The sequence below is a fragment of the Marmota monax genome, unplaced genomic scaffold (assembly GCF_021218885.2).
Source record: "Marmota monax isolate L192 unplaced genomic scaffold, Marmota_monax_Labrador192_F-V1.1 WCK01_AAM20220418_F8-fsc00128, whole genome shotgun sequence".
In the NCBI taxonomy this organism is placed as follows: Eukaryota; Metazoa; Chordata; class Mammalia; order Rodentia; family Sciuridae; genus Marmota; species Marmota monax.
In genome coordinates this window covers 1,076,620-1,103,692 of record NW_026693452.1, presented here as the reverse complement: position 1 = coordinate 1,103,692, position 27,073 = coordinate 1,076,620, and the positions used below count along the sequence as shown (strand labels likewise).

Genomic DNA, 27,073 nt, shown 5'->3' with positions numbered 1-27,073 from the left:
GCATAGGGCTTTATGGCTTATGTATACAGCTTATCTAGCACTTTGGACTTTTCAATACATTCTCTTCCTATGGAGATGGGAAGTTGAGTAGACAATCTGATTCCTAGTTCAGACTTAGAGATATAAATACGTGAACACATCTTACATGTCTCATACTTCCTAAATTTTCTTAAATGTTTAATATGATCAGCTACACTCATGCCGGCTCACATTTTTCCATTATAGTATTTGAACAGTGTATTATACACAGCCATCTTTCCTGATTTGGGCTTCTACATGTGAATGACCTCCCAGCTGTAGCTGTAGCACCTTCAGAACTGTGTTCTTCCCAGCCTACTATGCATGTATTTACAGCTGTTCCTTCCTGTGGTACTTTTTTCAAAAGAATTTATTATGTACACAAACCCAAATTTACCACAAGTTAGATATTACCTATTTATGATGATTCTTTATAAAAAAAGATGATTCATTATTACTGCTTTTAAAATAAAGCTCTAAGCTCTGTAAAAATATCTTTGCTCAATGTCAAAAGAAAAATGAACTCTAGGAAAGAAAAGCATTAGGAGCTATTTTATATAAAACAGATTAATCAGTGTTTGCAACCTATGCATAAAAAATAAGATTGATTAAGGAGAGGGATGGATAGCTGTAGGGGTTATAGTGAAATATTAATTATATGTGGTGGGTAGTATGGGTATCCTCTGCACTATTATTTGCATTTTTCCAAATATTTGAAAGTTGACTATCTTTTCAGTTTTGAAATCTGTATGGTTTTATTCTTAGATTTATAAGCAACCTTAATATTTTAATAAGTAGTGTTTTGTTTTGTTTTTAGGATTCTCAGCATATCAGTTCTGCAACCCAAAACCAAAGTAAGTAAATGTGTGAAATTGTTTACTGTGTTGGAGAACAGGACATAATTTTGTTCATTTAATATAAAACCATTAGTAACATATACCCCAGCAGAAATAAGGCCTTCCTATATGGAAAGAATATGAAAGGAGAGCAAACATTAAGCTGGGCTTTAGGTGGAATTTTAGATTGTTGCAAAGAGTTAACGAAGATGTTATAGTAAAATACTAAACAAATATAATTTGGTATTATAGGACACATGATAATTGTCTTGAACATGATGCTCAAAGTATTGTAACTCAGGAATTGTATTCAAGAATAGGCTAGGATATTTTGTGTGATTCTTGTTTTTAACATAAGAGATTTTTGTAAGAGTTAGTAGCATATAACTAACTTTTCTATCCCTTGTGTGTCTTTTGGTCATGAAATTTTTTTCTTGGTCTTTTTTTATGGATTGTAAATACTTGATAACTCAGTAGGAAAAAGAAGGAAGCTAACTAGTCCAGGTTTTTTTGTCAACAGTAACCCCTCAGATCAAATTCTTGGTGTCCTGAGCATACACAAGGCATGTCTAGCCTTACAAAGATGACTAGGATATTTGCAGTCCTTTAGTTCATCAGAATATTGTAAAGGCAGTAAGACACTTGCACAGGTGAAGACAACGGGCTGCAGGATGTGGTTGTTGCTAACGGGGTGGGGTGCTGGTCTTCAGAGGACCAAGGGGCCACATGTGGGGTATAGGAGACGGGTGTGCCTGTTGAAGGAAGGGAACTCATGGATGTCTACAGTGGCGATTCTTTCTTCACGTCTCCTTGTCTCTTTCTTTTCTGGCACTTATATCTTTTTCCTTGATGATTTTATTGTTTGAGTTGCAAGGATATGAGGAGGGGGAAAAAAAAAGATTAGAAAAGCAAGAAACAGAATAACCTTCCTCTGAACAAGAATGAACAAACTAAGCTTGTGAGTCAGATCTGCCCTGTAGTTATTTTTTGTAAACAAAGTTTTATTGGGCCATATCCCTTCCCACTTAATTATTCTACAAGGCATAGCACCTAAAATACTATATTTATTATCTGACTTTCATATGAAAGGATTGTTGTTCTCTGCTCTAGAGATATGGAATAAGATCTCACAAAAGAACTTATAAAATTTCCCCCAAATGTGGGGAAATAAAGCTGACTCTTACCTCAGTATTATTGTATAAGTAGCAAGGTAAAATTAGCTAAACTTTATGGCTGCTTGGGAAAATTGGGAAGTCTTTTTTTCTCAGCATTTTGGCAGCCACTCTAAGGATAGATGCCCAGTGCAATGGCATAGGTCTGAAGGTGGAATGCCAACCCAACTGTGCATAGGGTTGCTATGTGCCTCTTTACCTCTTGCTTCCCCTCCATCTGCTAGGACTGCTCATGCACATTATATGCCCCCTACTGGGTTGGTTGCTCATGGCCTGTGTGCTTGCTGAGTCTTGCTTTAGAAAGAACCTTAAATCCATTGAGTTGTTTGAAGATACTTGTAAGCACTTTCTTGATCAGGGATGAATCACCTTTTCAGTCAGTGCAGTGGTATGGGCTGATCCCTTGTAATTCTGATGAGAGGTTGGCAGGCACTGAAGGGTCTCCTCTAGGTATTGACTCACCAGCTGCTTGTGCCAGATCTTTCATGGGGTTTCCCACTTTGCCTCTTGGTATTCTGGGGGTTTGTTTATCTTTTTGAGAATGTGGCCTCTGTGGTCTGGAAAAATGGTATCTTGTTTATTGGATGAAGAGGGGATGAGGTGTGTATTAAAATGAAGAGTAGAATATACATATTATATTTCTTAAAGGAAGCCTAGATTGAATCCAGGTTTCTTCAACAATGATCTTATGGTATTGGTACATGGTAAGGAGGAACAATATAGGAAGTTTATGTTTGTCCCACTGTTTATAACTGTGTTTGCAAACATGGCTGCTTAAGGCTGCCTAGAACCTGTGATGCATGAATTCCAATCAGGGTGACTATGTGGGAGTCCAGGTGAATGGCCTGAAGAGTGATTTTCATCACTCTGATTTGTATTCCTGATCCAAGCTGTCTAGTCAGAAGGGAAGACAATTTGAAAATACCACATAAGAGCTGCTGCCACCCGGAGGATGAAGTGATTAAGTGCAAATATAGAAGGGTCTCTCTAAGGCATCCTTGGGAAGAATCACTCACCCCTGACTAAAAGGAACCCATTTTTCTTTTCCACTTCAGTTCTGTTTCTGCTTCCTGTTACCTCATGTCTAGACAAATAACAGCTACCTTCCAACTGGTTTGTTCCTCCACACTGGACACTTCCTTCTCCCTTCTAGCTTTACCAGGTAGCGCTACAGGATTACTCATTCTGAGGCACAGCTGTGTCATATCCCTGTTTAGATCATTGATGGCATCTTGTTGCCCAAGTAATAAAGCTACGACTCCCCATCCTGGCATGCAGAGAGCTCTGAAATCTGACTCTTGCCTGTCTTCTAGTGCTGTCCACCACAGATTCTATACTCAGCCTTACCATTTGCAAATCTGGATCGTTTTAACTCCTCCCACTTCTTTACATATGTTCACCCCTTCTGCCTGAAGGTCTCCTGTGGTCGTTCTGTGAGCATCCCACCTGACCTTAGTACACAATCCATTTTATTCTTTCTTTTAATTTTTCTTGGGTGGTTAATATCAATAGAGTGACTATTGACAGTAAAATTATGCAACTGTTTAGTGTACTTAACTCAGACTGCCTAAGAGTGTGGGTATTTGTGCATCTTTTCATGTCCTGAAGTCAACTGTAAGCTCACTGAGGACTGGACCAGATACCTCAGACCTATTGATGTCTAGTGGGCAGTCTATAAATAGAGGGTGAGTGAATGAGTTAGGGCATAGGAGCGAATAATGGAGGGACAGGTGGAATGGGAGCACCTTAATCAGGCAAGGAAGGAGGCTCTAAAAGGAAAGCTATCCAATCCCTGATAGATTTGCGAATCAAGCCACATGGGGGTGGAGAGCAACCCCACTGCCATAGGCTTCAATCAGCTGTCATCAGGAGCAGAAAAGTCTCCCACACTGAGGACAGTTCCTGGCAACATGGGAAGACATGCATACACTGCTTTCCAGAGTGTTTTTCTTCTATTAAGTTGTTTTTCTTCCCCCCATCCTACTCTCTGCACAAGCCTTCTCTCTAAAAGCAACATAAATGTTATAATGGTGAAATTATACTAAGTGCCATGGATAGTACTCTGGTGGACGGAATTTATAGGTGAAAGGGAGGAAGGGGCAAAAAGGGAATTTACAACTAATCTCATAACTGTGTGTCACTGTGCTGCTCTGATGATGTCTCCCTCTCCACAGAACAATATGATGCACCTTCAAAAACTCACCCTAATTCTCAGCAAGGAACATCGTAAGTAAAATACTTTCATTTATTAGAAGTTTTTAATATAACATTGTGCTTTCTCATGTCAATCCATTGCTTTGATTCTGCCCCCACCCCCCGCCCCACTTTCAAGTAATGACATTCATAAAATACCGATGCCTTGTAAAGGGAGGAAATGACCCACCTTTATATTTGTATTAAGATCTCCTACTGCAGGTTTATGTACCATATGAAAGTATGCTAAGAGTATTTTTAAGAATTGTTTTTGAGCTGTTATGTATATAATAACTGGGGCAGAAAGAAAGCCTTTGACTTTTAAAAGTTTAGTCTTAAATAGCTTTAGCTTTTAGTAATAAATTTTGGGGGATGTGCACAATTTGAGATTTTCTGCCACCTTTCTGGCCTAGTTTTACTAATGAGGAGCTAGCCTTGTTGCCCAGCTGTTCTTTATTAAGGACAAGCAAATACATATATAATTTGGGATTTGAAATATTTAGATTTCATATTATAGATTTTTAATTCTGCATTTTAGCCTAATTTATTTCTTGAAGGTATTAAACTGTACTTCTTGCTTTCTTACTACTAGCAGTAATTAGTGACTAAATGAAGTGGCCTCTGTCTCCTTCAGAATCTTCTGTTACTAACAGGCTTAGTTGCTAGACCCAGAGGACTGCAGGTATCCCAGGGCTTCAGGCTCCAGCTTTCTTCTATTTTTAGGCACAGTATTTGTTCCATGCATTTTGGAAAGTGGGGATTGCTGTGGATGAGTTTAGAACTGTATAGTTGAGCTGCAGAGGTTATTCTTGCCATGACTGAAAGTGGGGCTAGGTTAAGTTATTATTCCCCAGTGCCACCTCCTTAACGTAACTTATTTTAATTTCACTATAGCAAAATGAGTATGAAAGAATAGTGAGATTTTTAATACAGATAAATTTATTTTTTAAAATATTTATTTTTTAGTTATAGGTGGACACAGTATCTTTGATTTTTTATTTTATGTGGTGCTGAGGGTGGAGCCCAGTGCCTCACACATGCTAGGCAAGTGCTCTACCTCTGAGCCACAACCCAAGCCCTATAAATTTATTATAGTTTGAAGGATGGATTTTTAAAAATATAAATGCAAAGGTTTTATTTGTTTTTAATATCCTTTACTAAGCTAAAAACAAAAACAAACTTATCTGGAGTCATTTATCCCTTTCCTTTTACTGACTCCTAAGTTCTGAGTCTAGGTCACTGCTTTAGATTACATTTATTTAAGGAAGGGAAAGGCTTGTTAAGCCAAGCCTGATAGGTGGTAGGGCACAGAAGCTACCAATCCAAAGACCACAGCTGTGAGAATTCTAAGTGCCCCAAGCTTTCACACCTAGTGCTTCCTTGTAGAGGTTGGTAGTCAAGCCTGCAAACCACAAAAGGCCCTGGCCATTATCAGAAGTAGGTGTTGAAACCTGGGCATCCCACTTGGCTGTTAGAGGGGGAGCAGAGTGGGCAGAGCAGCTGCCAAGGGAAGAAAGTGGCTGTGTCCCTGGGTGTGGGTGCAAGAGAAATGGCTGCTGCTTCTAAGCAGCCCATACTGAGCAGGCAGCCCCCCTGCCATTGCCATCATTGCGGGTTTGTTAGGGACCATTCCTGGACAAGGTGTGACTTTACTACTATATGAAATGGGTAGTTCTAGAAACAGTGCAGTTAAACCTCTGAAACATGAAAATCAAGCAGTGTATAAAATTATCTAGGTAAGAATATGTGATGATTCTAATAGGTGTAGAGAGGGAGTGAAAGTAGGACCTGGTGGAGGTGAGGAGGAGAGGAAGAAGTTATATAGTAAATTATTACTGAAGCTGGGCAGATAACGAGGGTTAATGATGAGGGACTTGGTGATTATGTGGGGGATGTCATTGGTGACATTGATGAGTGCTCAAGTGAAATATACGTTGGGTGTAAAGGAATTACTTTTTTATAAACTAACTTTTAATGGAGAGTGGATGAAAGTGGTGTCCCAGTTAATTTGTAAAGTGCAGTCATTGTTTCAGATGTACTGTAGCAAATCTCTTAGTGCTTGTAGATTAATTTGATCTAGTGTCAGCATTCAAGTTCTTTGGCATGCAGTTAAACTATTTGAGTGGCAGATGGAGTGCCAAGGAGATAGTCTAACGCACTCTGAATGTCAGAAAACATTGTTAATTATAGGGTCATTTATACTTTGGTATAAAACAATTAATCTAGGTCTTAATGTTTTTTCTTTCAGAGTTACTAATACTTAGGGATCCTTAGGAAAGTCACCTTAATGTATACTAAAGGAATAAAGGGACCCTTCAGCAGAAAATAAGCTGTGAACAGTCAGTATTAACTATTACATCTATCTAGACTGTGGTAGGGATAGTGAACTGGTGGAAGGACGTAGGTGTGAAAGAAATGTATGCTGTGTCCATTGCTTTTAATCTCTGCATTAGTTATTTCTCAAATAAGGAATTCCTTCTATGAAGCTCTACAGGTAACATTAACTAGAATATCAGTGCTGATTTCTCCCAAGTGTAGGAGAAGGGTATATTTATTTAAGGGCCCTTGGCTTTGGAATCCTTTTCCTTTCCAAGGTATAGCTCTGTGAAGTTCTTAGGACAAAGGAGAAAAGTGTTTCCTTTTTCTGTAGTTATTGTGTCCTTTATATAATTGTGGGCAGTTCCTTTCTGTCCACCCAGCTCCACTGCTCAGTTGTCAGTGGACCAGTGAGCTACTCAGAAGAGATAATGTGGTAGTATTTGATAAACCATAAAGTACTTTATATATATTATTGTAACCAATGTTCTTCGGTCTCCTCATTCCTTACCCTTAAATTGCTAAATCCTTAGTAACAGATGCCCTCCTTTATTTATTTGTTTTTGCCTCTGAAATTAACATCTACAAAGAATAAAAGACAATTAGTTATTTGAGCAATTTAAATTGTACTTATGTGGAAAGTTGTTTTGAAATTAGGGAAATACTTGGATGTGGAGGCTGGGATTATGATTGTCCCAGGAGTTGAGTGAGAGGAATAGTTGGTGTTTAATAAAGACCATGGTGAGTCAGAAATGTTTTAAAAATGAACCTGAGTTTTTAGCTTTTCTCAAAACATTATTGGTTTTTAAATATCTAGGTAAAGAACTAAGGCAGGCCCATTCTGTCAGCTTACTGGTTTATGAAATCATCTCCTCAGGACGTAAGTGTCAGCTGAAATACACTAAGTGTCCTTCAGAATTAAGTTTGAAGATGTGGTTTACTAATCATATTTAGCCTAAGGAAATTAATTGTTTTCTCTGTTTTTTAAAAGGTTTGTTTATATTATTTAAAGGAGTTCTACCTATATCCTTTATTTCATTGCTTACTCTATGAAAGTGCTCTTTTCTGATAAATAGTATCAAAAGAAAATGGTAGAAACTGCTTCATGGGAGAAGCTTATAAATGTTCTGTCATTGAGATATAGCCCCATTCCTTATTCATAGTTCCTCAGCTCTCTGAAGACGAACATATGTGCTGGTCATTTATACATTTGTGGAACTACATTAATCCTTAATAATTCTCAGTACTCCATAATGACATTGATAAAAAGATAGACTTTACTTTTAAGGGATTGAGAAACCAGGTGTGTGGGTGTATACATGATTTATTTTTATTTTTATTTTAGTTGTAGATGGACACAACACATTTTTTGATTGATTGATTGTGTGGTGCTGAGTATTGAACCCAGTGCCTCACACATGCGAGACAAGCACTCAACCAATGAGCCACAACCCCAGCCCTATCTGTAATTATTTTAGCAAACTTTTTATAGAAGGAGGTTTTTCATTTATTTTCAAGAGGAAAAGTAGAGATGTAAAATTAAGGAGAATAAGAATTATAGTATATATTCATGTATATATTTATGTATGTATGTTAGCCAGAATAAGGAGAAACGTGATTTTAAAAAATTTGGCATTGAAGAATTTCCATTCTTAAGCACAAGCAAATGAATAGAACCATTCTGTGCAATGTTCAGTAACCTGCTTGATTCAGAATTACATTCACTCGGATATATTAAAGTAATATTTAGGAAAAACTGGAATGTAGAATCACCTCATTTCATCATATGCATTGACAAAATAACCATGACTTCAGGTCATAGTAGAATTATAGTGTCTTGGAATAGTCAGTTTAACTCTTGGATTAGCATTATTCTAGTAAACAATATTTTGAGATCTCTTGCAGGACAATATTTCACTTAACATTGTAGATTACATACAGATTTATGCTGGAATGAAGTGATATTCTGATGAGACTATGAAACAAGGCAGATTTTTTTAAAAGTTTTTTTTTTTTTTTTTTGTACTGGAAATTGAACCTAAGGGTGCTTAACCACTGAGCCACATCCCCAACCACTTTTTATTTTCTAGGTTGAGACAGGGTATTGCTAGGTTGCTTAGGACCTCACCAAGTTCCTGAGGCTGGCTTTGAACTTGTGATCTTCCTGCCTCAGCCTCCCGAGTCACTGGGATTATAGGTGTGCACCATCATGCCCAACTAAAATAATTTTTTAAAAGGCAGGTAAAATGCTTTTCTTCAGATTATTTATGATGGAACTGTACTTCCTGGAATTATGCAGCCACTGCTTGAAATACTTTTGAACCTCCAATATTATGTGCTACTGTTTTTGATCTTATACCAAAATGTCAAATAAAATGGAGAAGACTAAATTTATCAATTGCTTCTTATAAATAGGTAAATGTTAAGTAGATGAATTTTAGTTCTAAAAAGAAAATTTATTCTTGTCATTCTTTAATATACTTTTTACCCAAGTTGTATTAATTAACATTATTCTGTGGTCTTATCTCCCAGTGACTCATAGATATTTCCAATATCTTCCATTCAGCTGTAAGTGTCTTGATCTCAGGTTGTGCATTTGGTTCTTCTTTAGGGACTTAGGAAAGTAGTGGGGAATAAGACAAAGTCCTTGTCTTCCATATTTTTTAGCTGAATGGAGGTCCCTACAATAGGGAACAAGATGATAATGGTAGAGAGGTAGAAAGGGTGTTTTGGGTGGGGTAATGCTTCAGGGAGTGGGGTCAGGAGAGGTCTGTCAAGAGGAGGTGACATGTGATCTGAAGCCTTAATGATGAGAGGAAGGCAGAGACTAATTATGCAGAGGTGACTGCTTGTCACCTCTGGATAGGTTATGCTGCGATTCTAAGGGCATTTGAAAAACCTCAGGGAATAATTCTTTTGGCAGCAACTTCTTTGAAGGAATTCATTTGCATATGCAAATCTAATTTCTGGGGACTTCTTTTTGTAAATTAAAAATTTGTTCTAATTGGTTATACATGACAGTAGAATGCATTTTGACACATTATACACAAATGGAGCACAACTTCTCATTCCTCTGGATATACATGGTGCAGTCCTTCCCATCCCCACAGCTCTACCCCTCCCCTCTTTCCCCTCTGCACAATCCAAAGTTCCTTCATTCCTCCCTACCCCATCCCCCATTATGGTCAGCACCTACTTATCAGAGAAAGCATTCGGCTTTTGTTTTGAGGGGATTGGCTTATTTTACTTAGCATGAGATTCTTTAGTTCCATCCATTTACCTGCAAATTATATAATTTCTTCTTTTTTAAGGCTAATATTCCATTGTGTATACATACAACATTTTCTTGTGTATATGTACCACATTTTCTTTATCCATTCATCTGTTGAAGGCCACCTAGGTTGGTTCCATAGTTTAGGTATTATGAATTGAGCTGCTGTCAATATTGATGTGGCTGTGTCAGTGAGTATGCTGATTTTAAGTTCTTTGGGTATAAACCAAGGAGTGAGATAACTGGGGTCAAATGGTGGTTCCATTCCAAGTTTTCTGAGGAATCTACATATCACTTTCCATAGTGGTTGCACCAATTTGCAGTCCCACCAGCAACGTACGATTGTACCTTTTCCCCACATCTTTGCCAATGCTTATTGTTACTTGTATTCTTGATAGCTACCATTCTGATTAGAGTAAGATGAAATCTCAGAGTCATTTTGATTGGTGTTTCTCTAATTGCCAGAGATGATGAACATTTTTTCATGTTTGTTGATTCCTTATATTTCTTCTTCTGTCCAGTTCCTTAGCTCACTTATTGATTGGATTATTTGTGGGGGTTTTTTGGTGTTAAGTCTTTTGTTTTTTGAGGGTCTTTTTTTTAATATATATATCTTGGAGATAAATGCTCTGAGATGCATGTGGTAAAGATTTTCTCCCATTCTGTGGACTCTCCCTGTTATTGGTTGTTTCCTTTGCTGAGAAGAAGCTCTTTAATTTGAATCCATTCCATTTATTGATTCTTAGTTTTACTTCCTGTGCTTTAAGGAGTCTTATTAAGGAAGTCAGGTCCTAAGCCAACATGACAAAGATCTAGGCCTACTTTTTCTTCTATTAGGAGCAGGGTCTCTCTGTTCTAGTGCCTAAATCTTTGATATACTTTGAGTTGATTTTTGTGCAGGGTGAGATATAGAGGTTTAATTTCATCTTGCTACATATGGATTTTTCAGTTTTCCCAGAACCATTTGTTGAACAGGCCATCTTTTCTCCAATGTATGTTTTTGGCATCTTTGTCTAGTATGAGATAACCATTTTCATGTGGGTTTGTCTCTGTCTTCTATTTTGTACCAGTGATCTACGTATCTGTTTTGGTGCCAGTACCATGCTGTTTTTGTTACTATTGCAGTGGATTCCTATTGCTGTAAATGACGTACTAAGTCATTTCTTCTCTGTCCTGTTTTCTGATAATCTCCCCTGGACAGTCTCTTCAGGAATGTGAGTTCTGCCTTCTGTCGGCTGTTCCCATGGTTGGAGTCCTGTTACGTGTCGTCATAACTGCCTGGGAGCTGCTTTTTCCCTTTTTCACTTATTTTATGTGGAGCTGCCTTCATAATTTGTAACTTCCCATCGTTTCTTGCAAGGCATTTGGGGTCCTTATGTTTGCTATACCTCCAAAAGCCTGATTTAATTTAAAATTTGGGGAATTAGATATGCTGTTGATTCCCTACCTTCTTATACTCTGTTCCATCACCCGTCTCTCCCCAGGTCAATTTCAAGTTTAGGATATGGTGTGAGTTTATACATTCTCACATGCTCATCACTGGTTTCTGAAAAGCATTACTTTTTGTACCATTTTAAACACACTGAATACCATAGTTATGACTTATTAGTTACAAGTAACTACCGTGAGCTTGCCTTCACTTGCCGTTTCTCAGTACGATCATAAGAAATGTTAAGCTGAGAAACAAGTTTACTTAAGTAGTTTTGGGTTCTGAATTGAGATGTTACAGAATATTGGCAGTGAAAGCTCTGGGCAAGCCCAGTACTGAGAAGTGGAAAAGAAAGGCGGGCTTGCCTCCGTGCCTTCGCAGTAAAGATTGGGCTGACTCACAGAAGCATGCCTGCCAAAACCTGTACGTGGCTCCTTGGGTTTTGCTGGAGTAGCTGCCTGGAGAATGCATTTATACAAAGGGTTTGGAGGATTGTGTGCAACCTTTAAGAGAAAACTGGTAATGTAAAATGTGGTTAAACCTACGTGATAGTTCAAAGAGTTACTTTACCTGAGCAATTTGGTTTCTTTTGAACATTGCCAAAGTAAGCTGTATCATGCCATATGCTTTGAAAAAACTGCTTTGCCTTGAAATTTGGAAATGAAATTAGTCATTTGACCAGTTAAAACACATAAGGTTTAATTTATTTTCATAAGGAAAAAAATAGCATATTCATTTTAGTCCCAACAGATTTTTTTAATCAATAAAATAAAACAATATTGGGTTCTGAAACTTAGATTTAACTCCATCCATCAGGTTTCCTAACCTTTGTGTCATGTGTTGGCCAGAGCAAGGGGAATCTCGTGTCAGATGGAGAGGACTCTGTGTCCCAGCTCCAGCATCTGCCAACTTCATGATCTTGGGCAGGTTAAGTGACCACTTTCCTTATCTTTAGTCTGTGAAGGGATGCTCACAGCACCACGGAGTTGCATGTGGAGGCTGTGCCTGTGAAGGTCCCTTGTTGTGGCTACATGGCACTGTTAATGACCCACCAGAGGGGCTGCTGCTCACTCAGCCAGCTCTTGAGGGCACCTGCAAAGTTCCAGACATAGAGAATGTGAAGGTAAAAGTGAGTTGATCTTGCCCCAGAAAAATTTATGGAGGAGGAGGAGGCAGGACCCTTGGGCCTTCTTTCTCATGACCTGGATTTTATTGGCATGAGGGGACCAGAGCCAAGAGATTTCAATTCTTACTAACTGGGTGCAAAGGTGCTTGCCTAGGAGTGCTGTAATTCTCTCCTCACCGTCAGGTTCAAGGACTAATCTTCATGGATAGGACATGCTTAGCCTCAAATATAATTGCTTGTGGGACAAGCAGGGTACTTTGGTACTCATTCCTTTAAAGTTGTTCTTTGTCTCTAAAAATCCTTCACAATCATTTTTGTCTATTAGCAAGATTTAATTATGAGTTGGTTGTGATTTTTAAGAATTTTTTTTAATTTAGATATGACACATGTCTCTTATCAAAAACTTTGAAAAATACCTTTTCTCACTCCTGTCCTACCCACCAACAGCATGTTACTTTATGTTGAGTTACCTGTCTTTGGTGATGTCTTCAACTTTGGTATCCAGAAGATTTTAGGTTATTGTTGGTTGGATCTGCACACATTGACAATTTACCTTTGTCTGCTGATTGTCATGGGAGACATTATTATTATTTCTTCTTCTTCTTCTTCTTCTTCTTCTTCTTATTATTATTATTATTTTGTAGTACTGAGGATTGAATCCAGGGCCTCACATGTGCTAGGCAAACATTCTAAGTAAATTACACTTTCAAATTTTAATGAAGTGAAATACCAAGTAAATAAATCCCACCTACATCTTAAATAAATGATAGGTTTTATTGGACCCTACTGGTATATCATATCTTTTTGAGTGTTCTTTGTAGTTTGTACTTTTCCCAATTTTCCTTCCAAGGCCACTGTCCCTCCTCTTTAGGCCCTGAATAACTTTTGTACCTGCACTTACTTATATTTTATCATTGTCTACATTATTCTCTGAGGGAGAAATTTCCAGAATCTAGGGCAGCATTTTGATGGTGCTTGTTATTGCTCAAGAGCAAAATGGAGCTAGAAGCCAGTACTTTCTCATATGAACTGATTCAAAGCAAGAAGTTAAGGGATTTGTAATCCACTACTTGCAACGGAAGTGTAGTGAAATTACATGGTCATTGATGTTACAGTAAATTGAGATGAATTGGTTTTATGCAAAACAAACCTAGTGACTAAGAAACAAAGAAATCCATTTATACAGTTTTGTTGGTGATTAATATTGAATATACTTTGTCAGTTGTTTTTCTGGTTGTTCTATACCTTATACCTTTTCCTAAAGACATATATTTCATCTTTAATTTTGTGTGTCCCCCAGCCAAGCTACCACTTAGTGGCAAACCTATTGAGTAACTCTTGCACATGATTATGATTGCTCACTGCCAAATTCTGTGACTGAAGGCTGTTTTTTTTTTCTAGGCTTGCTAAAATATGAATTTAGCTTCTATTTGATAAATATTGAGTAAGATCTACATTTACAAGTAGCTAGCAGTTTCATCTTATTTAGAAACTTATCATAGGGTGTTTCAGTATATTTGTTGGTGAAAGTAGTTCCTTGGCAGAATTATCACATTGCATGTAGGCGGTCATTTATGAAAGAGCCAAGTTTTATCACTTATTTTCATTAGCAAACACAGCGATTTTTTTTTTTTTTTAAACCAAGGTTTCCCAAAATAATCATGCCTGCTTCTTTTAGTGGCAGTGATTTCATAGTAAAAATCGTTGTTTGGATCATTGAAGAGGTATTTTTAGACATACTGCACGATTTTTACTTCTAATATAATTTATTTTTTGGAACATAAGTGATACTTCAGCAGATTTTCTTTTCTTTTTTTTTTCAGTTTATGTGTAACATTTCCTCAAATAGTCATGCTCATAAAATTCAGGGGAAGTGGGAGGGAGTAATTACTGGTATTTGGGCAACTCCAGGGGAGACATTGGGGAGGTGTTAAAATTTAAGAAACCATGTTCAGGTTAGAAAATGTTTGATTTTAATATTAAATTGTGTTGTAAGCTGGAATGCCTAGAAATGCGTATTAATACACGCTTGAGAAAATGAACTTATTTTTTTTCCCCTGACTGATAGCAGTAAGTTAAAACATACTCTCTGGATATCAGTAGTATTCCTACTCTTCCTATTGATTAGTGTTCAAGAAGACAAGAGAGAACAAATTTTTACATGTGAAAAAAGTTCAATATTAATAACATCCCCTTGACAAAAATGTAAGAGAACCAGTAATAATTGACTTGATAGTTTCATATACCTTACTGTGTTTTTATTTCTTATTTGTCTATTTTTTTTTTTTTTTTTTTGTGGTTCTGTGAATCAATCCCAGGGGCAGTTTACTCCAGTGTTACATCCCCAGCCCTTTCTATTTTGAAACATGGTCTCACTAAGTTGCCAACATTGGCCTCGAACTTGTGATCTCGTGCCTCACTCTCCCAGTCACTGGAGTGCACCACTACATGCAATTGTATTTAATTCTTATATAACACCTTTTATAGGTCTGCTTGTTTGCTTTACAAATACCATTCAGCATTAACTCGTGTAATGATTAATCATTTATTCCATGTTCAATTAGAGACTGTAGAATAATTTGAGAGTATTCTGTATATTTTTTCTTCTTCCTTTTCTTTTTCAGTTTATTTGTATTGTTTGCATGTTGTTAAATATTTGCATGTTGCTAAATATTTTTCTAGAACCTATCCTCACTGATTAGGAGTTGGGTTTTGTATCTCAGGGCTGGCTACAAATCCCTGTGTATGGTAGTCTGTTTTAGTGTTCAGAAAGAACATGTGAAAGGCTGGGTTTTGAGGTGGTGAGAGGCTTGAACTAACCTGGTTGTTGTGTCAAACTGTAAAACTTCCACTTCCAGGAAAACAAAGCATTTGATAAATAAAGAAACTTATTCCTATTTTGCTCCTCTTTGGTAACACTAGCTATATTTTCCATTTATATGCCAAAAAAAAGTGGTTAGACATTATCTAAAATTCTGAACTCTGTCTCTGCCTCTTCCAGCATGCTTGAAGATGACCTTCAGCTCAGTGACAGTGAGGACAGTGACAATGAACAAGTAAGTTTTGTATACTCCATGGAGCCAAGAATCCTTTTAAATCTATCTACATATCTATCTGAGCTGTGTCCTAACCTGTTTTTGTTCTTTCCTGGTCCTTCTTCCCCTTGTTGTGAATGCCTAGACTCCAGAGAAGCCTCCTTCCTCATCTGCACCTCCAAGGTACTGTCTGCGGGTTTCTTCCTATTTTGTATTTTTACTAAGTTGAAAAAATAAAGCCCTGCCTTAATATTGTCATACAAGGGGAAGGAGATGGAGGATCACAGTTACAGGAGATTGCCAGTTTAGTATTTTGGAAGGTTAAACCTGCCCCGGGGAGGTTATTAGAACTATGTAAGTGAAAGATTTCTGGCTGCACTTACATCATCAGTTTGGAAATAAAACTTTTTTTGGAATTTAAAATTTTTAAAGTTTATCCTCAGTAATGTATAACCAGTATTTGCAAAAATTAGAGAGCCCAAAGTTTTTATGAAGGTGACAGCTTTACTTTGTTTTCAAAATTTATAAAGCTAAATATTTTTCTAGAACTTGTTTTCTGCTCTGCCTGTTTCCTTAGTTTTGTGAATTCTGAAATTGTTTCAGTTGCTTTATAAAAATGACCTGCAGTTCATTTTCATGTGATGGAAAATGGCGCTGTTTTTGTAAATAAGCCGGCCATATTTTAGAAAATGTGGTGCTTTAATTTCTGGAAATGAGAACTATTTGAACTTCCCTTACAATATTTCCTACCTGCTTTAATATGACAAATATGTGTCTTTCAAGGACAAAGATTTAAATTATTTTATTCCCTGGAGATGTGCACAGGCATTGAGACAAGGTTAGCAATAAAAACTTGGCTATCACAGAGGTGATGTGCAGTTAGTGTGGAGGAAGGCCATGTAATTATACAGTCTTATAGGTTTAAAAAGTTTACTTGTTTATTGTCAAATTTTGTTGGAATTTCTAGAGGGTCTTGTCAACTCATAAAACATGAAAAAGTAGACTAACCAAAAAATAGAGGTAAAGGACAAAGAAAAAGCACAAGGTGGGGATAAGTTAGAGTCAGGAGCACTGATTAAAGGCATGTCCCTCTCTGATGCCACTGACTTGAGCTGAGCAGCCACTAATATGGAAAGGGCCTTAAAGTTAACCCAGCATTTTATGAGATTAGATAGTATTACTGTGTGTTTTAAAATTATTTTTACTAGTGATTTTAATTATTTAATAATTTTCATTCTAATATTTTATGTGTTACTTAAAATTTTATTTTCAAATATTTTAGGTAGATTTGGAAGTGTTCAGAATTATAATCAACGATCACTGTATTACCCATGCTTAGAAATTCTACCTGTATCTCACAGTATGCTCAGTGTTTTCTCATTGACTTAAGTTATTACCCAGTTGTTAAAATTGGAGTAATTTTCTCAAGCCACTTATAAAGAATAGCTCATTTTGTAATTCTGTCTAGAAAGCATGAGAATATAATTTCTGAGCTCACCCTCCAAAGGAACACAATTTTTATTCAGGGGTCTTTGGTTACCATATAGCTAGTTCTCATACAGAGCATATAGGAAGACTTTAACTTATTAATTTTTCTTTTGCAAACTAATTTTTGTTTGTTTGTTTTGTTTTTTTGTTTTTTTTTGTTTTCTACATCAGGGGCCAGCAAACTTAAAGGGCCAGTTAGTAAATAGTTTAGCCTTTGTGGGCCGCATAAGTTTCTGTTGTAACTACTGGATCCTGCTGTTATGGCCTGAAAGCAGCCACAGTTCTTAAGACAACGGGTGTGGGCGTGTTCTAATAAAACTTAGGAAACAGGCAGCCAGCCCAGGCCATGGTTTACCAATCTTTGACATCAAGCACCCAGTATCTGACTTAGCTTTTGTATAGCTTGACATGTTCTAAAGAAGGAAAACTCCAGACTTCTCTTCTATGCAGTTGTCTGGTGAACTGTTTTAAGGGCTTTTCAGACTACTGTGGGCCCCTCTCTCCCTGAGTGATTAGATAATACTGAGGCCCTTTCCAATAGCAGAAAAATGGGCAGGGAGGTAAAGAGGGAAGAAATTCGACTTGCATGGTACCTTCTAATTTTATCCTTTGGTTGCTTTGCAGTGCTCCACAGTCGCTTCCAGAACCAGTGGCATCAGCACATTCCAGTAGTGCAGAGTCCGAGAGCACCAGTGACTCAGACAGCTCCTCAGACTCGGAGAGTGAGAGCAGTTCAAGTGACAGCGAGGAGAATGAGCCCCTAGAAACCCCAGCTCCTGAGGTACCGTGACCCCTCAAGAAGGCCATCCAAGATGGCAGCGTTCTGTCTTTTAGAGCTGGAGTCAGTGTGGCACTGACCCGGGACGGAGCAGTTCTGCCCCATGGGCAATGCTTTCCTGCTCCTCTGCCATGTAGAACCATCTGTTTCTGCTTACGTACTTCTTACCAAATACTTGGCAATGGAGATTTGGGAGAGATGTTTTCTCTCGCCTGGTTAAAATGATACGTTCTTCTCTGTCATTGCTAGTGTTGTTTTTAAGAGCAGCTCATTAAGGATGTTTGCACACCATTTTATTTTCCCTCCTTTTGAGAAGGAAACTTGTTTTCAGTAGGCTGCTGTTTTAATATTAATGAGAATTCTTTTTGAAATTTCAGGAATGCCTGAATTAAAGAAAGCAAAAGGAGACCTCCTGATTTAGCAAAGGGCAGGAACGTAGAAATAAGTCATCAGTTCTATTTTTGAATCACTAAAAGCCGTGCATTAAATTGATGGCAAAGTGATTTTGCCAGGGCTCTGGTTCTTGTTCCCTTCGGCCCCATATAAAACAGATAATTGTGTGTGCTTGTCACCTACCCTCAGGAGATACTGTAAAGGTGAACAAACTGAAGAGACTGAAAATCTCAAGCACTAAATTTATCTAGAGGATTTATGCTATGTACTAGACGGTTGAGTATAAGAAATTGTTAGTAGCAACTAACAAGGTTGCCAAAAACCTTCAAAACTTGGGTAGGAGTGTAAAAATTATGCCGAAGAAAGGTAGTAATGAAAAGGGAAAGACATACTTACTTTTAGTGAATAAGACCAGCCCACATAGAGAAAACTGTCTGCATATTTAAGGTGAAAATACCAGGAAATGAGACTTTCTGATTAGGAAAGTTAAAAATTTTCTATATTCATCTCTTCTGCTTAGATGAGAGGTAGTTCTGTTACAGCATTAACCAAATACAACTAGAGATCATATAGTGAGATGTAAACATGGGCTTGTCTGAGGTCAAGGGAGGCTAAGAAAATAACAGGTTGGCATTTTTTGTTAAATGTGAATCTTTGGTCCAGAATAAATGCTCAGTTTTTTTTTGTTGTTGTTTTTTTTTTTTTTTTTTTGAGTGCATGAAAGTGGATCAGCATTAATTACACTTAAAATACCTTTCAGATTTCAGAAACTTCTCTGTTTCTAGGGCTCTTTGTTTTCTTGTGTGATAATAATTGCTATTGAAATAATTTTCTATGCCTCCGAGAAAAGGATGCTGAATATGCTATGTAGACAGATAGTGTGATGTTCATTGTTAATAAGATCTTTGCTGTATGTTTCATCTTTAGTAAGAAAAATTTGCATGCTTGTTAGATTATTGATATAAAGAAGATAATTCAATTAAATGAAATCAAAATAGTACAGCATTGGTTGAATAATTGAAACTTAAAAAAGATTAGATCTGGTGTTTCTACTATTGAGATGTGTGTCTCAGTACTCAAGAAGTTATTGGAATTATGTTGATTGAAATTTCTTAGCTGAAAAATAAGTGCTCCATCCTACTTCATATATATACACTCATATATATATACACTCATATATATATGAAATATAAATATATATATATATATATATATATTTTGTAGTTGTCAATACCTTTATTTTATTTATTTATTTTTTATGTGGTACTGAGGATTGAACCCAGGGCCTCTCACGTGCTAGGCAAGTGCTCTACTACTGAGCCACAATCTCAGCCCTTCTGCTTCATTTTTTAAAATCACTTTACTAATAGACTTGTATTTGTACGTATGTATTGATATGCAAATCCAGGCTTGTGGAGAGTTTGTATGTTACGTACTAAGTTCCATCTTCCCATGAATGTTTTCTAGGTTTACCTTTAATTTTCACTAAGGTATTTAACTCCTTTTTTCCCCCTTTTGTAAACAAATTCCTGCATTATTATATAAATCTCCTGTTTTAGTTGAAGGTAATGAGAATTCCATAATCAGCAATAGATACTAGTTTTACTTTCTCATCCACTTCTATTTTTAATGCTGGAAAACTTGGTAGTTATGGCTCCATTTTCATTCATTTCATATGATGAAATAGTTCCAGTGATTTAGGAGATCTGGAGCATTGCATGCATGCCGCTGGGCCGCTGCTGAACTTGGGACCCAGCCACGGTGGATTCCATTTCAGTATCTGCTTTATACTGGGAATCAAAATGCAGATCTCAATTTTCAGAATATGTAGGACACATTGCTTTTCTGCTACTTAAGAAAAATTCAGAAAACATGATTCCATCTGGGTTATTCAGGAATCTACTTCATTTCTTACTCTGTTCATTGTCTAGTCCCTTGGTAGTAAAGGACTTTGTGTTGATTGCCTCCTGCACTCTTGAAGCTTTGTCATAAAATGATTTAACTCTTCTCACCTCCATCAGCCCTGTAAGGTTAGCAGTTTTTGTTTTGCCTACAAAGAAGTAGTGGCACTGAAATTCAGCCTATGGTCTATGGTCATTTAACTCTAAAATATGATTCCCACCCCCCTTAGTGTGCCTATTTTTTCTTCTTCTTTGCTATACTTACATTTATTGTAACTCTGCTGTGTCAGTTGAGAATACCATGAATTCCATATCAGCCATAGGTAGTCTTAACTTTCTCTTCCTTTTGAAATTTATTACATTTTAATGTTTTTTTTCTTTTAAATTTTGTGCTTATATTCTCCATACCTATGAAATTATTATTTAAAAGGTAGGTACATATTGCACTTAACTCAAAACCTTTTATTCAGAACCACAATTCATTCTGAAATACATTAATTGACAATTTAAGAGGTTAGGAGAAATAAAAGGACATGTGACCAGACATTTATTAAAACACCTAAAATTTAATCATGTACTTTTTTCCTACTTCCAATATACAGTCTTTGTGTTGTACCAGCACTTGGCATACAGAAGGGAAATGAGGAAAGTCAGACAGAGAAATAAAAGCCTTGGTCCTGCCTGGCACTTATCTACTTAAAAATTATTTTACACCTATTTTTAAAATCAATCCCTTATGCAAACTTTTCCCTCTTCCCGGTAACCAAATAATATATCTGACCTTAAAGGGATCTTGTATCCATTTTACAACTTTATATTAAATACACAAAAAACAATTTGCTCCATTCTTTCCCTGTGTCTGGGCATACTAACTCAGTTTTGCTGTGAAAATGGGCCATAGGCTTCACTTCTGGACATTGAGGACTGCAGTGGAAGTCGGTGTGTTATTTTGGTAACCAGGACATTCCTTTAGGGACTACCAAGGTATCTAAATACCGCCCTATTTGGGGGTTGTGGGAGTAGACGTGCCTTACATCAGGAATGTCGTCCCTTTGGGTTCACACATACTCTTTTAAGGAGCATGTCAGTGATTGGCTGCAGTTATAAACAAAGCTTGTGGTGAGATAGCTCTCCTGAGGAATGATGGACAGGGTTCTGTACCTGATGCTATTGGCAAGCGCTATATCTTATTGCCTTGTCTGGTCAGTTAACCACTAGAGCTATTATACTCCCAGGTCTTTGCAGGAAATCATGCTTGACAAGTTGGTATTGTGCTGATATTTTCTCTACCCTTGACAATCATCTTGCTCTGTTAGAATATTGATTACAAATTTAGATTTACATGTGACAAAATGCCTTGCATGTTACAGTGGTTTTCTTCTTCCCTTTCTCCCTACCCTGAAATTCAAAGGAGAGGATGGATATAAAGTTGCTGGAATTATAGGAAGCTGTCAAGGAGATATGTGATCATAAGCCTCAGTATTGGGGGAGCAGACAGAGAGGAATTTATGCAGTCATCTTTCTGTCCAAAGTATAATCCTAACTAGTTTCTTAAAATTTCTTTTAGTTTTATTCTATTACAGACACACTAAACCCAAACTATCTAACATTTCCCTGGCCAAAAGCCATTATATTATATTCATAATTTTGCATTGTTAGATTTACATGTTTTTGCAGAGTTGGATTATTTAGTATATTTTACTTAGAAAATTGTCAATCTTTCCCTTAAAAATCTTCCATGTTGGGGCTGGGAGTGTAGCTCAGTGGTAGAGCACTTGTGTAGTATTTAGGAAGCCTTGGGCTTGATCCCCAGCATTGCAAAACAAAAGTTCCTCTGCCTACTGGAGTGTTCTCCCTTATCTATAATCCAGTAAGGCAAAATCCTACGTGGACTGTCTTTCCACTTCCTGGTGCTTTGTATACACGATTTAGTTATTCATATAAATCATCTGAGAGAATGAATCTTAAGAAAAACATGTAACAAGCCTGTGATATATGGCCCTTTATCATTGCTCACTCTATTGGATGTGATATGTTTTTATATGATATAAAACTTCATGTGCCTTGGAATACTCAAATATTTTAAGTGTATATTCCTGTATCTAAGACACACAGAATTGGAAAGTGGAAATGCAAGAATCTTTTGTTATTCTGTTAAGATCTTATAGTCTAGTTAGAAAGATGTGGTGGTGAGCATCAATAGTTAATTCAGCCACAGTGGTTTTAATTAAAATTACTTAGGAACTTCTGCTGATTTGCCAAATCAGTTGTACAGGCAATCAGTATAACCTCATTGCTCCTACCTGTGTCTTAGAAATACTGGTGCTATTTTAGTCCAGGTTGCCTCAAACAAGAGACCTAATGTCTAACTTTTAAGGAACCTAGGTCAGAGGTTTGGCTAATGTAACTTCACTTGATTATTTTTATTAAAGTATAAAATTCAAAAACAGTATGTATCTGTGATACACTGATAGCTTTATTACATGTAATTTTTTTTATTTTTAAAATTTTTTTTGTTGTAATGGACACAGTATCTTTATTTTGTTTATCTTTTTGTGGTGCCAGGGATCCAACCCAGTGCCTCATGCATGCCAAGCAGGTGCTCTACCATTGAGTCACAATCCCGCCCCTAAATATTTGTTTTTTAAGTAAATAAGAAAAATGGTGAAGAAAAGTCATTTTCAATTGAAAAGCATGCCAAAACAAAATATGTATGTATATATTTATTTATTTTTTAAAAATGGAAAGCATGCCAAAGAAAGGATAAAGCATGACTCTCATGGGTAATCACTTAACTCAGTTCATGCAGTAGCTGCCTTCTAAAAATTCTTTATAAAAGGAGTCTTTTTATTCCTCGTTCTATTTTTTATTCTCTCATAGAGTAGCCTCGAAGTCAAGACATGTCAGTTCTCTTTAAATTATACCATGATTCCCATTGGAACAAAAGATTCATGTTACAAAGATTTCTCAGCAGTTGTCAATAACCTATTAGTCAATATCTACCATAACAAAATCCCCAAATCACAAAAATATTGAAGATAGAGTCCAACTTATAATTTGAGAAGGATAAATAGAATCTAAATTCTTAGACTTGTAATGATTGCCTCTCCTGGGATAGACCTGATTAATTGGGTGACTATCACAAAAGAATAGTTTGTCATCAATGGTCAGCTAACACTTTTCTTTATTTCCTTATTTTCAGCCTGAACCTCCAACAACAAACAAATGGCAGTTGGACAACTGGCTGACCAAAGTCAGCCAGCCTGTGGTGCCTGCCGAGGCCCTGGGGAACACAGAGCTCCCCCGTCGGCGCCAGGAAAGCAAGGGTGGCAGCGAGAGCACCACAAGTCAGGAGCATTCTGAGTCCAAAGATCCTCCCCCGAAGAGCTCCAGCAAAGTCCCCCGGGTCCCTTCTGAAGGCCCCCACCCTGGAAAGAGAACCTGTCAGAAGTCCCCTGCACAACAGGAACCCCCACCTAGGCAAACTGTTGGAACCAAACAACCCAAAAAACCTGTCAAGGCCTCTGCCCAGGCAGATTCTCGGGCCAGCTTGCAGGTGGAAAGTGAGCCAGGACTCCTTCCCTATGGCTCAAAGGACCAGACCTCCAAAGATAAGCCCAAGGTGAAGACGAAAGGCAGGCCCCGGGCTGGGGGCAGCAGAGAGCCCAAGCCTGCAGTGCCAGTCCCCAGTGAGAAGAAGAAGCACAAGAGCTCCCCGGCACCCCCCTCCAAGGCGCTCTCAGGCCCAGAACCCACGAAGGACAGTGTGGGAGACAGGAGCCCTGAGCACTTTGCTCTTGTCCCCCTGACTCAGAGCCAGGGCCCACCCCATAGTGGTGGTGGTGGCAGGACTAGCGGCTGCAGGCAAGCAGTGGTGGTCCAGGAGGACAGCCGCAAAGACAGACTCCCATTGCCTTTGAGAGACACCAAGTTGCTCTCACCGCTCAGGGACACTCCCACCCCACAGAGCTTGATGGTGAAGATAACCCTAGATCTTCTCACTCGGATTCCCCAGCCACCCGGGAGGGGGAGCCGCCCAAAGAAACCGGAAGATAAACAGCTGCTTGTAGGGAAGAAGCAGGACTCTGAGAAGAGAAGCTCAGACAACTCCAGCAAGTTGGCCAAAAAGAGAAAGGTGAGTAAGGGAGACAGGCCTCCTGTGACACTGTGGGGTGGCCCTGGTGCAGGGCTGGGGCCTGGGGGAACTTTTGGGCTCTCAGTTAACACTGGGGTTTTACCACTTGAACCACTAGATTTTGCCCTAGAAATTAAGATCTTACATAAATTGAAAGGTTAATCAGTATTCTGAATTACTGAAATAACTGCTCTGTACAAGTTTTATTCTTATAGGATGAACTTTTTAATACCAACGTTACATCCATAGTTTATCTCCTGACTCCTCACTAGAGCTGTTAAACATATGATCAGGATAGCTCGTGAGTAACATAGGTTTCTGGGTACATTGCAAAGTACTGGACATCTTTCTTTTTTTTTTTAATATTCATTTTTCAGTTTTCAGTGGACACAATATCTTTGTTTTATTTTATGTGGTGCTGAGGATCGAACCCAGTGCCCCACGCATGCCAGGCGAGCACGTTACCGCTTGAGCCACATCCCCAGCCCACCCCCACCCCCCCTTTTTGTTTTTTTAGTGGTGCTGGGGATTGAACCCAGGGCCTTATGCATGCAAGGCAAGCACTTTGCTAACTGAGCTGCATCCCCAGCCCCCTACTGGACATCTTTCATTATGATTTTTGGAAGTTTCGTTTGACACAGTAAAGGAAAGGAGGAAATCCATGCATTATTTGAGACCCTCTTACTTGGACACACCACTGTTTGGGTAGTTGTCCTTTCTTCACTTTTAGTACTGAGCTCTGGACCTATTTATTATTTGCTTCTTTGAGATGATGAAAGATGAGCACTTTCCCAGTGGTGTTCCCCACACCAGCCTGCTCGGGATCCCAAGACAAAGGCGCAGGAGAGGCCAGCTCTCTCCTGCTGAGAAGGGGTAACATTTTTAACACTCTTATAAGCACATGAAAAATGTCTTACTCAGCTGTGGAACTTGAGCTAAGAATAACAGAGGGGGAAAAAAAATCATGAAGCCTGCTGTCATGTCTGAGATCCGACTGATTAATCCACTAGCTAAAAATAAAACACAACTTTAACAAACAGCAAAGGGCAACTGTTATCTCTAGAACCTGCTTGCATGGGACGTGAGAGTGTACACTGCTACCACTGCATCAGCTACAGGTCAAGTGAGCTGGCATCAGGTGCTCATTGGTGGTGCTGTTTCAGTTAGAATAGAGCATATTTTCATGCCAAAATGCTTCCAGAATGTTAAAAAATGTAGTGTGTGTGTATGCATGTATGCATGTGTATACATGTGCAAAGTGTAAAACTTTCAGAACGAAATTGTCATGGACCTGCTTAGGAAAAAACGGTGCTTTCATCTAATGTCCTTGAGAAAGACTCATGCACTCATTTACCTCCTCCTCCAGGGAAGTCTTTCATCTCCTGTACCCTCTGGCTTCTATGGTTTTGTACGGTCTCCAGTGCTAACCCATTGCATTTGCTGGAGTGAGGAGAAGCATTCACCTCCACAGCGCTGACTCACTAGGTGGAAATGTTAGATATTGGAGGTTCTCTCACAATTCTTAGCCTTCTCCATCACCCAGTGCAAATCTAGAAGCATTGCTTGTGACTCCAGAAAAACTTCAAACTCTCCCTGTTAGCTATCAGAACTGGGCCCTCAGGTTTTGGCTGAGATCCTCTAGGGCAGCTCATTTATCTTTCTATTTAGAACATAGAGAAGTAATGATCCCTCATTTTAATCGAGTGCATGATTTCTTTAAAGCTCTGGCAAGCAGCTGAGAGATCTGGCCTGGAACAGTCTGTCTGTCTTAGTTATTGACAGCGTGGAGGTCTGACCCCTTGGTTCCCAACCCTGGCTACATTACAGTCACCTGGGAAGACCTTGGCAATGATGGCAGGGTGCCCATCCCCACTGATATTTTTGAAATTCCTTAGGTAATCCTAACGCCTAGCAGGGCTTGGAACTACTAGAGCAGTGCTTGACCGCAGTGCGTCAGATCATGCAAACTACCTCTGTGGGCTGAGAAATTCATCAGGTGTGCTGCATTTAGACAGTTCAGATCTGGGCAGCTGGGAACTTGCCTGAAGTATGTCATTAGTTAGTGACTGACTTAGTCGCTCTCAGATGAATAAGTATAATCAACCCTATACTTATCTCCTGAGCATGTGTCCTTTGTTGTTTTGTTTTACTTCCTGCTGGGCTGGGTTATATGTGGGAGGTATTGGACATGTTATATTCATATCCCATCCTTCCTTGTATGGGACTGGCTGTCCCCTTCTCCAGTACCCTGTTTTTTCAGTGCTTCCTGAATCCAGCTCTACAGAGCACAGGGGTTCCAGGAGGCAGCTTGGCATGGGGGCCTGGATCCTATGGGAGAGGAAAGGCTGCCTACCTTTTTAACGCTTGGGTATTTCCCCCTAAATATGGATTGTGGAGACTTTTTTTTTTTTTTTTTCATTTTAAGTGTGAACACTTTGAAAAGCTCTCTGAAGATATAGTCAGAGCCACTGAAGAATATGCCTGATCCTTCACATAAGTAGAATTTACAGCTTTTCTTTGAAGGCCCATTAGAGCCTATTTCTCTCCTGGAGCAAAATTTAGCAAATATCTCCCGAGGGTTCACAGGTTCTTATAACTATTTTAGACTTAAGCACATATAAAGAAGAAGGTCATAAAGAGTAGATGGTAGGGGCTGGGGGTATAGGTCAGTGGCAGAGCACTTGCCTAGCATTTGTAAGGCCCTGGGTTTGCTCCCCAGCACTACCAAAATGACCCCCACCAAAAAAAGTTAATAATGGTTAACAGCTGTGATGAAGCCATCAAATGTGGCACTTGTGAAAAGGTACCCACTTTTCTGTCTACTTTAAAGGGGAGGGTAAGGAATCATTCTTGAGGAAACATGAAGAAATTTTGAGGGAGAATAGGTATGAACTCCTTACATAACTGTTGACTTTTATCAATCTGATTGCACTTTAGAATTTAAAATAGCACCTATGTTCTTTTATATAATTCTTTTATTTT

The 27,073-nt window shown here is 38.3% G+C and overlaps 1 protein-coding gene across 5 annotated transcripts in view; it reads left to right on the top strand.

Annotated features, from left to right (window-relative positions):
- The window catches only part of Aff1 (ALF transcription elongation factor 1), a 187,595-nt gene that overhangs the window by 137,961 nt on the left and 22,561 nt on the right, over nucleotides 1-27,073 (top strand). For all 5 annotated transcript variants that reach the window (XM_046457604.2, XM_046457603.2, XM_058583403.1 and 2 more), the window contains 6 exons: nucleotides 836-872; nucleotides 4,201-4,252; nucleotides 15,363-15,417; nucleotides 15,542-15,579; nucleotides 17,509-17,665; nucleotides 23,159-24,091. In XM_046457604.2, coding sequence (XP_046313560.1) covers nucleotides 836-872; nucleotides 4,201-4,252; nucleotides 15,363-15,417; nucleotides 15,542-15,579; nucleotides 17,509-17,665; nucleotides 23,159-24,091 — 1,272 coding nt within the window. The remainder of the gene's footprint in view (nucleotides 1-835; nucleotides 873-4,200; nucleotides 4,253-15,362; nucleotides 15,418-15,541; nucleotides 15,580-17,508; nucleotides 17,666-23,158; nucleotides 24,092-27,073) is intronic.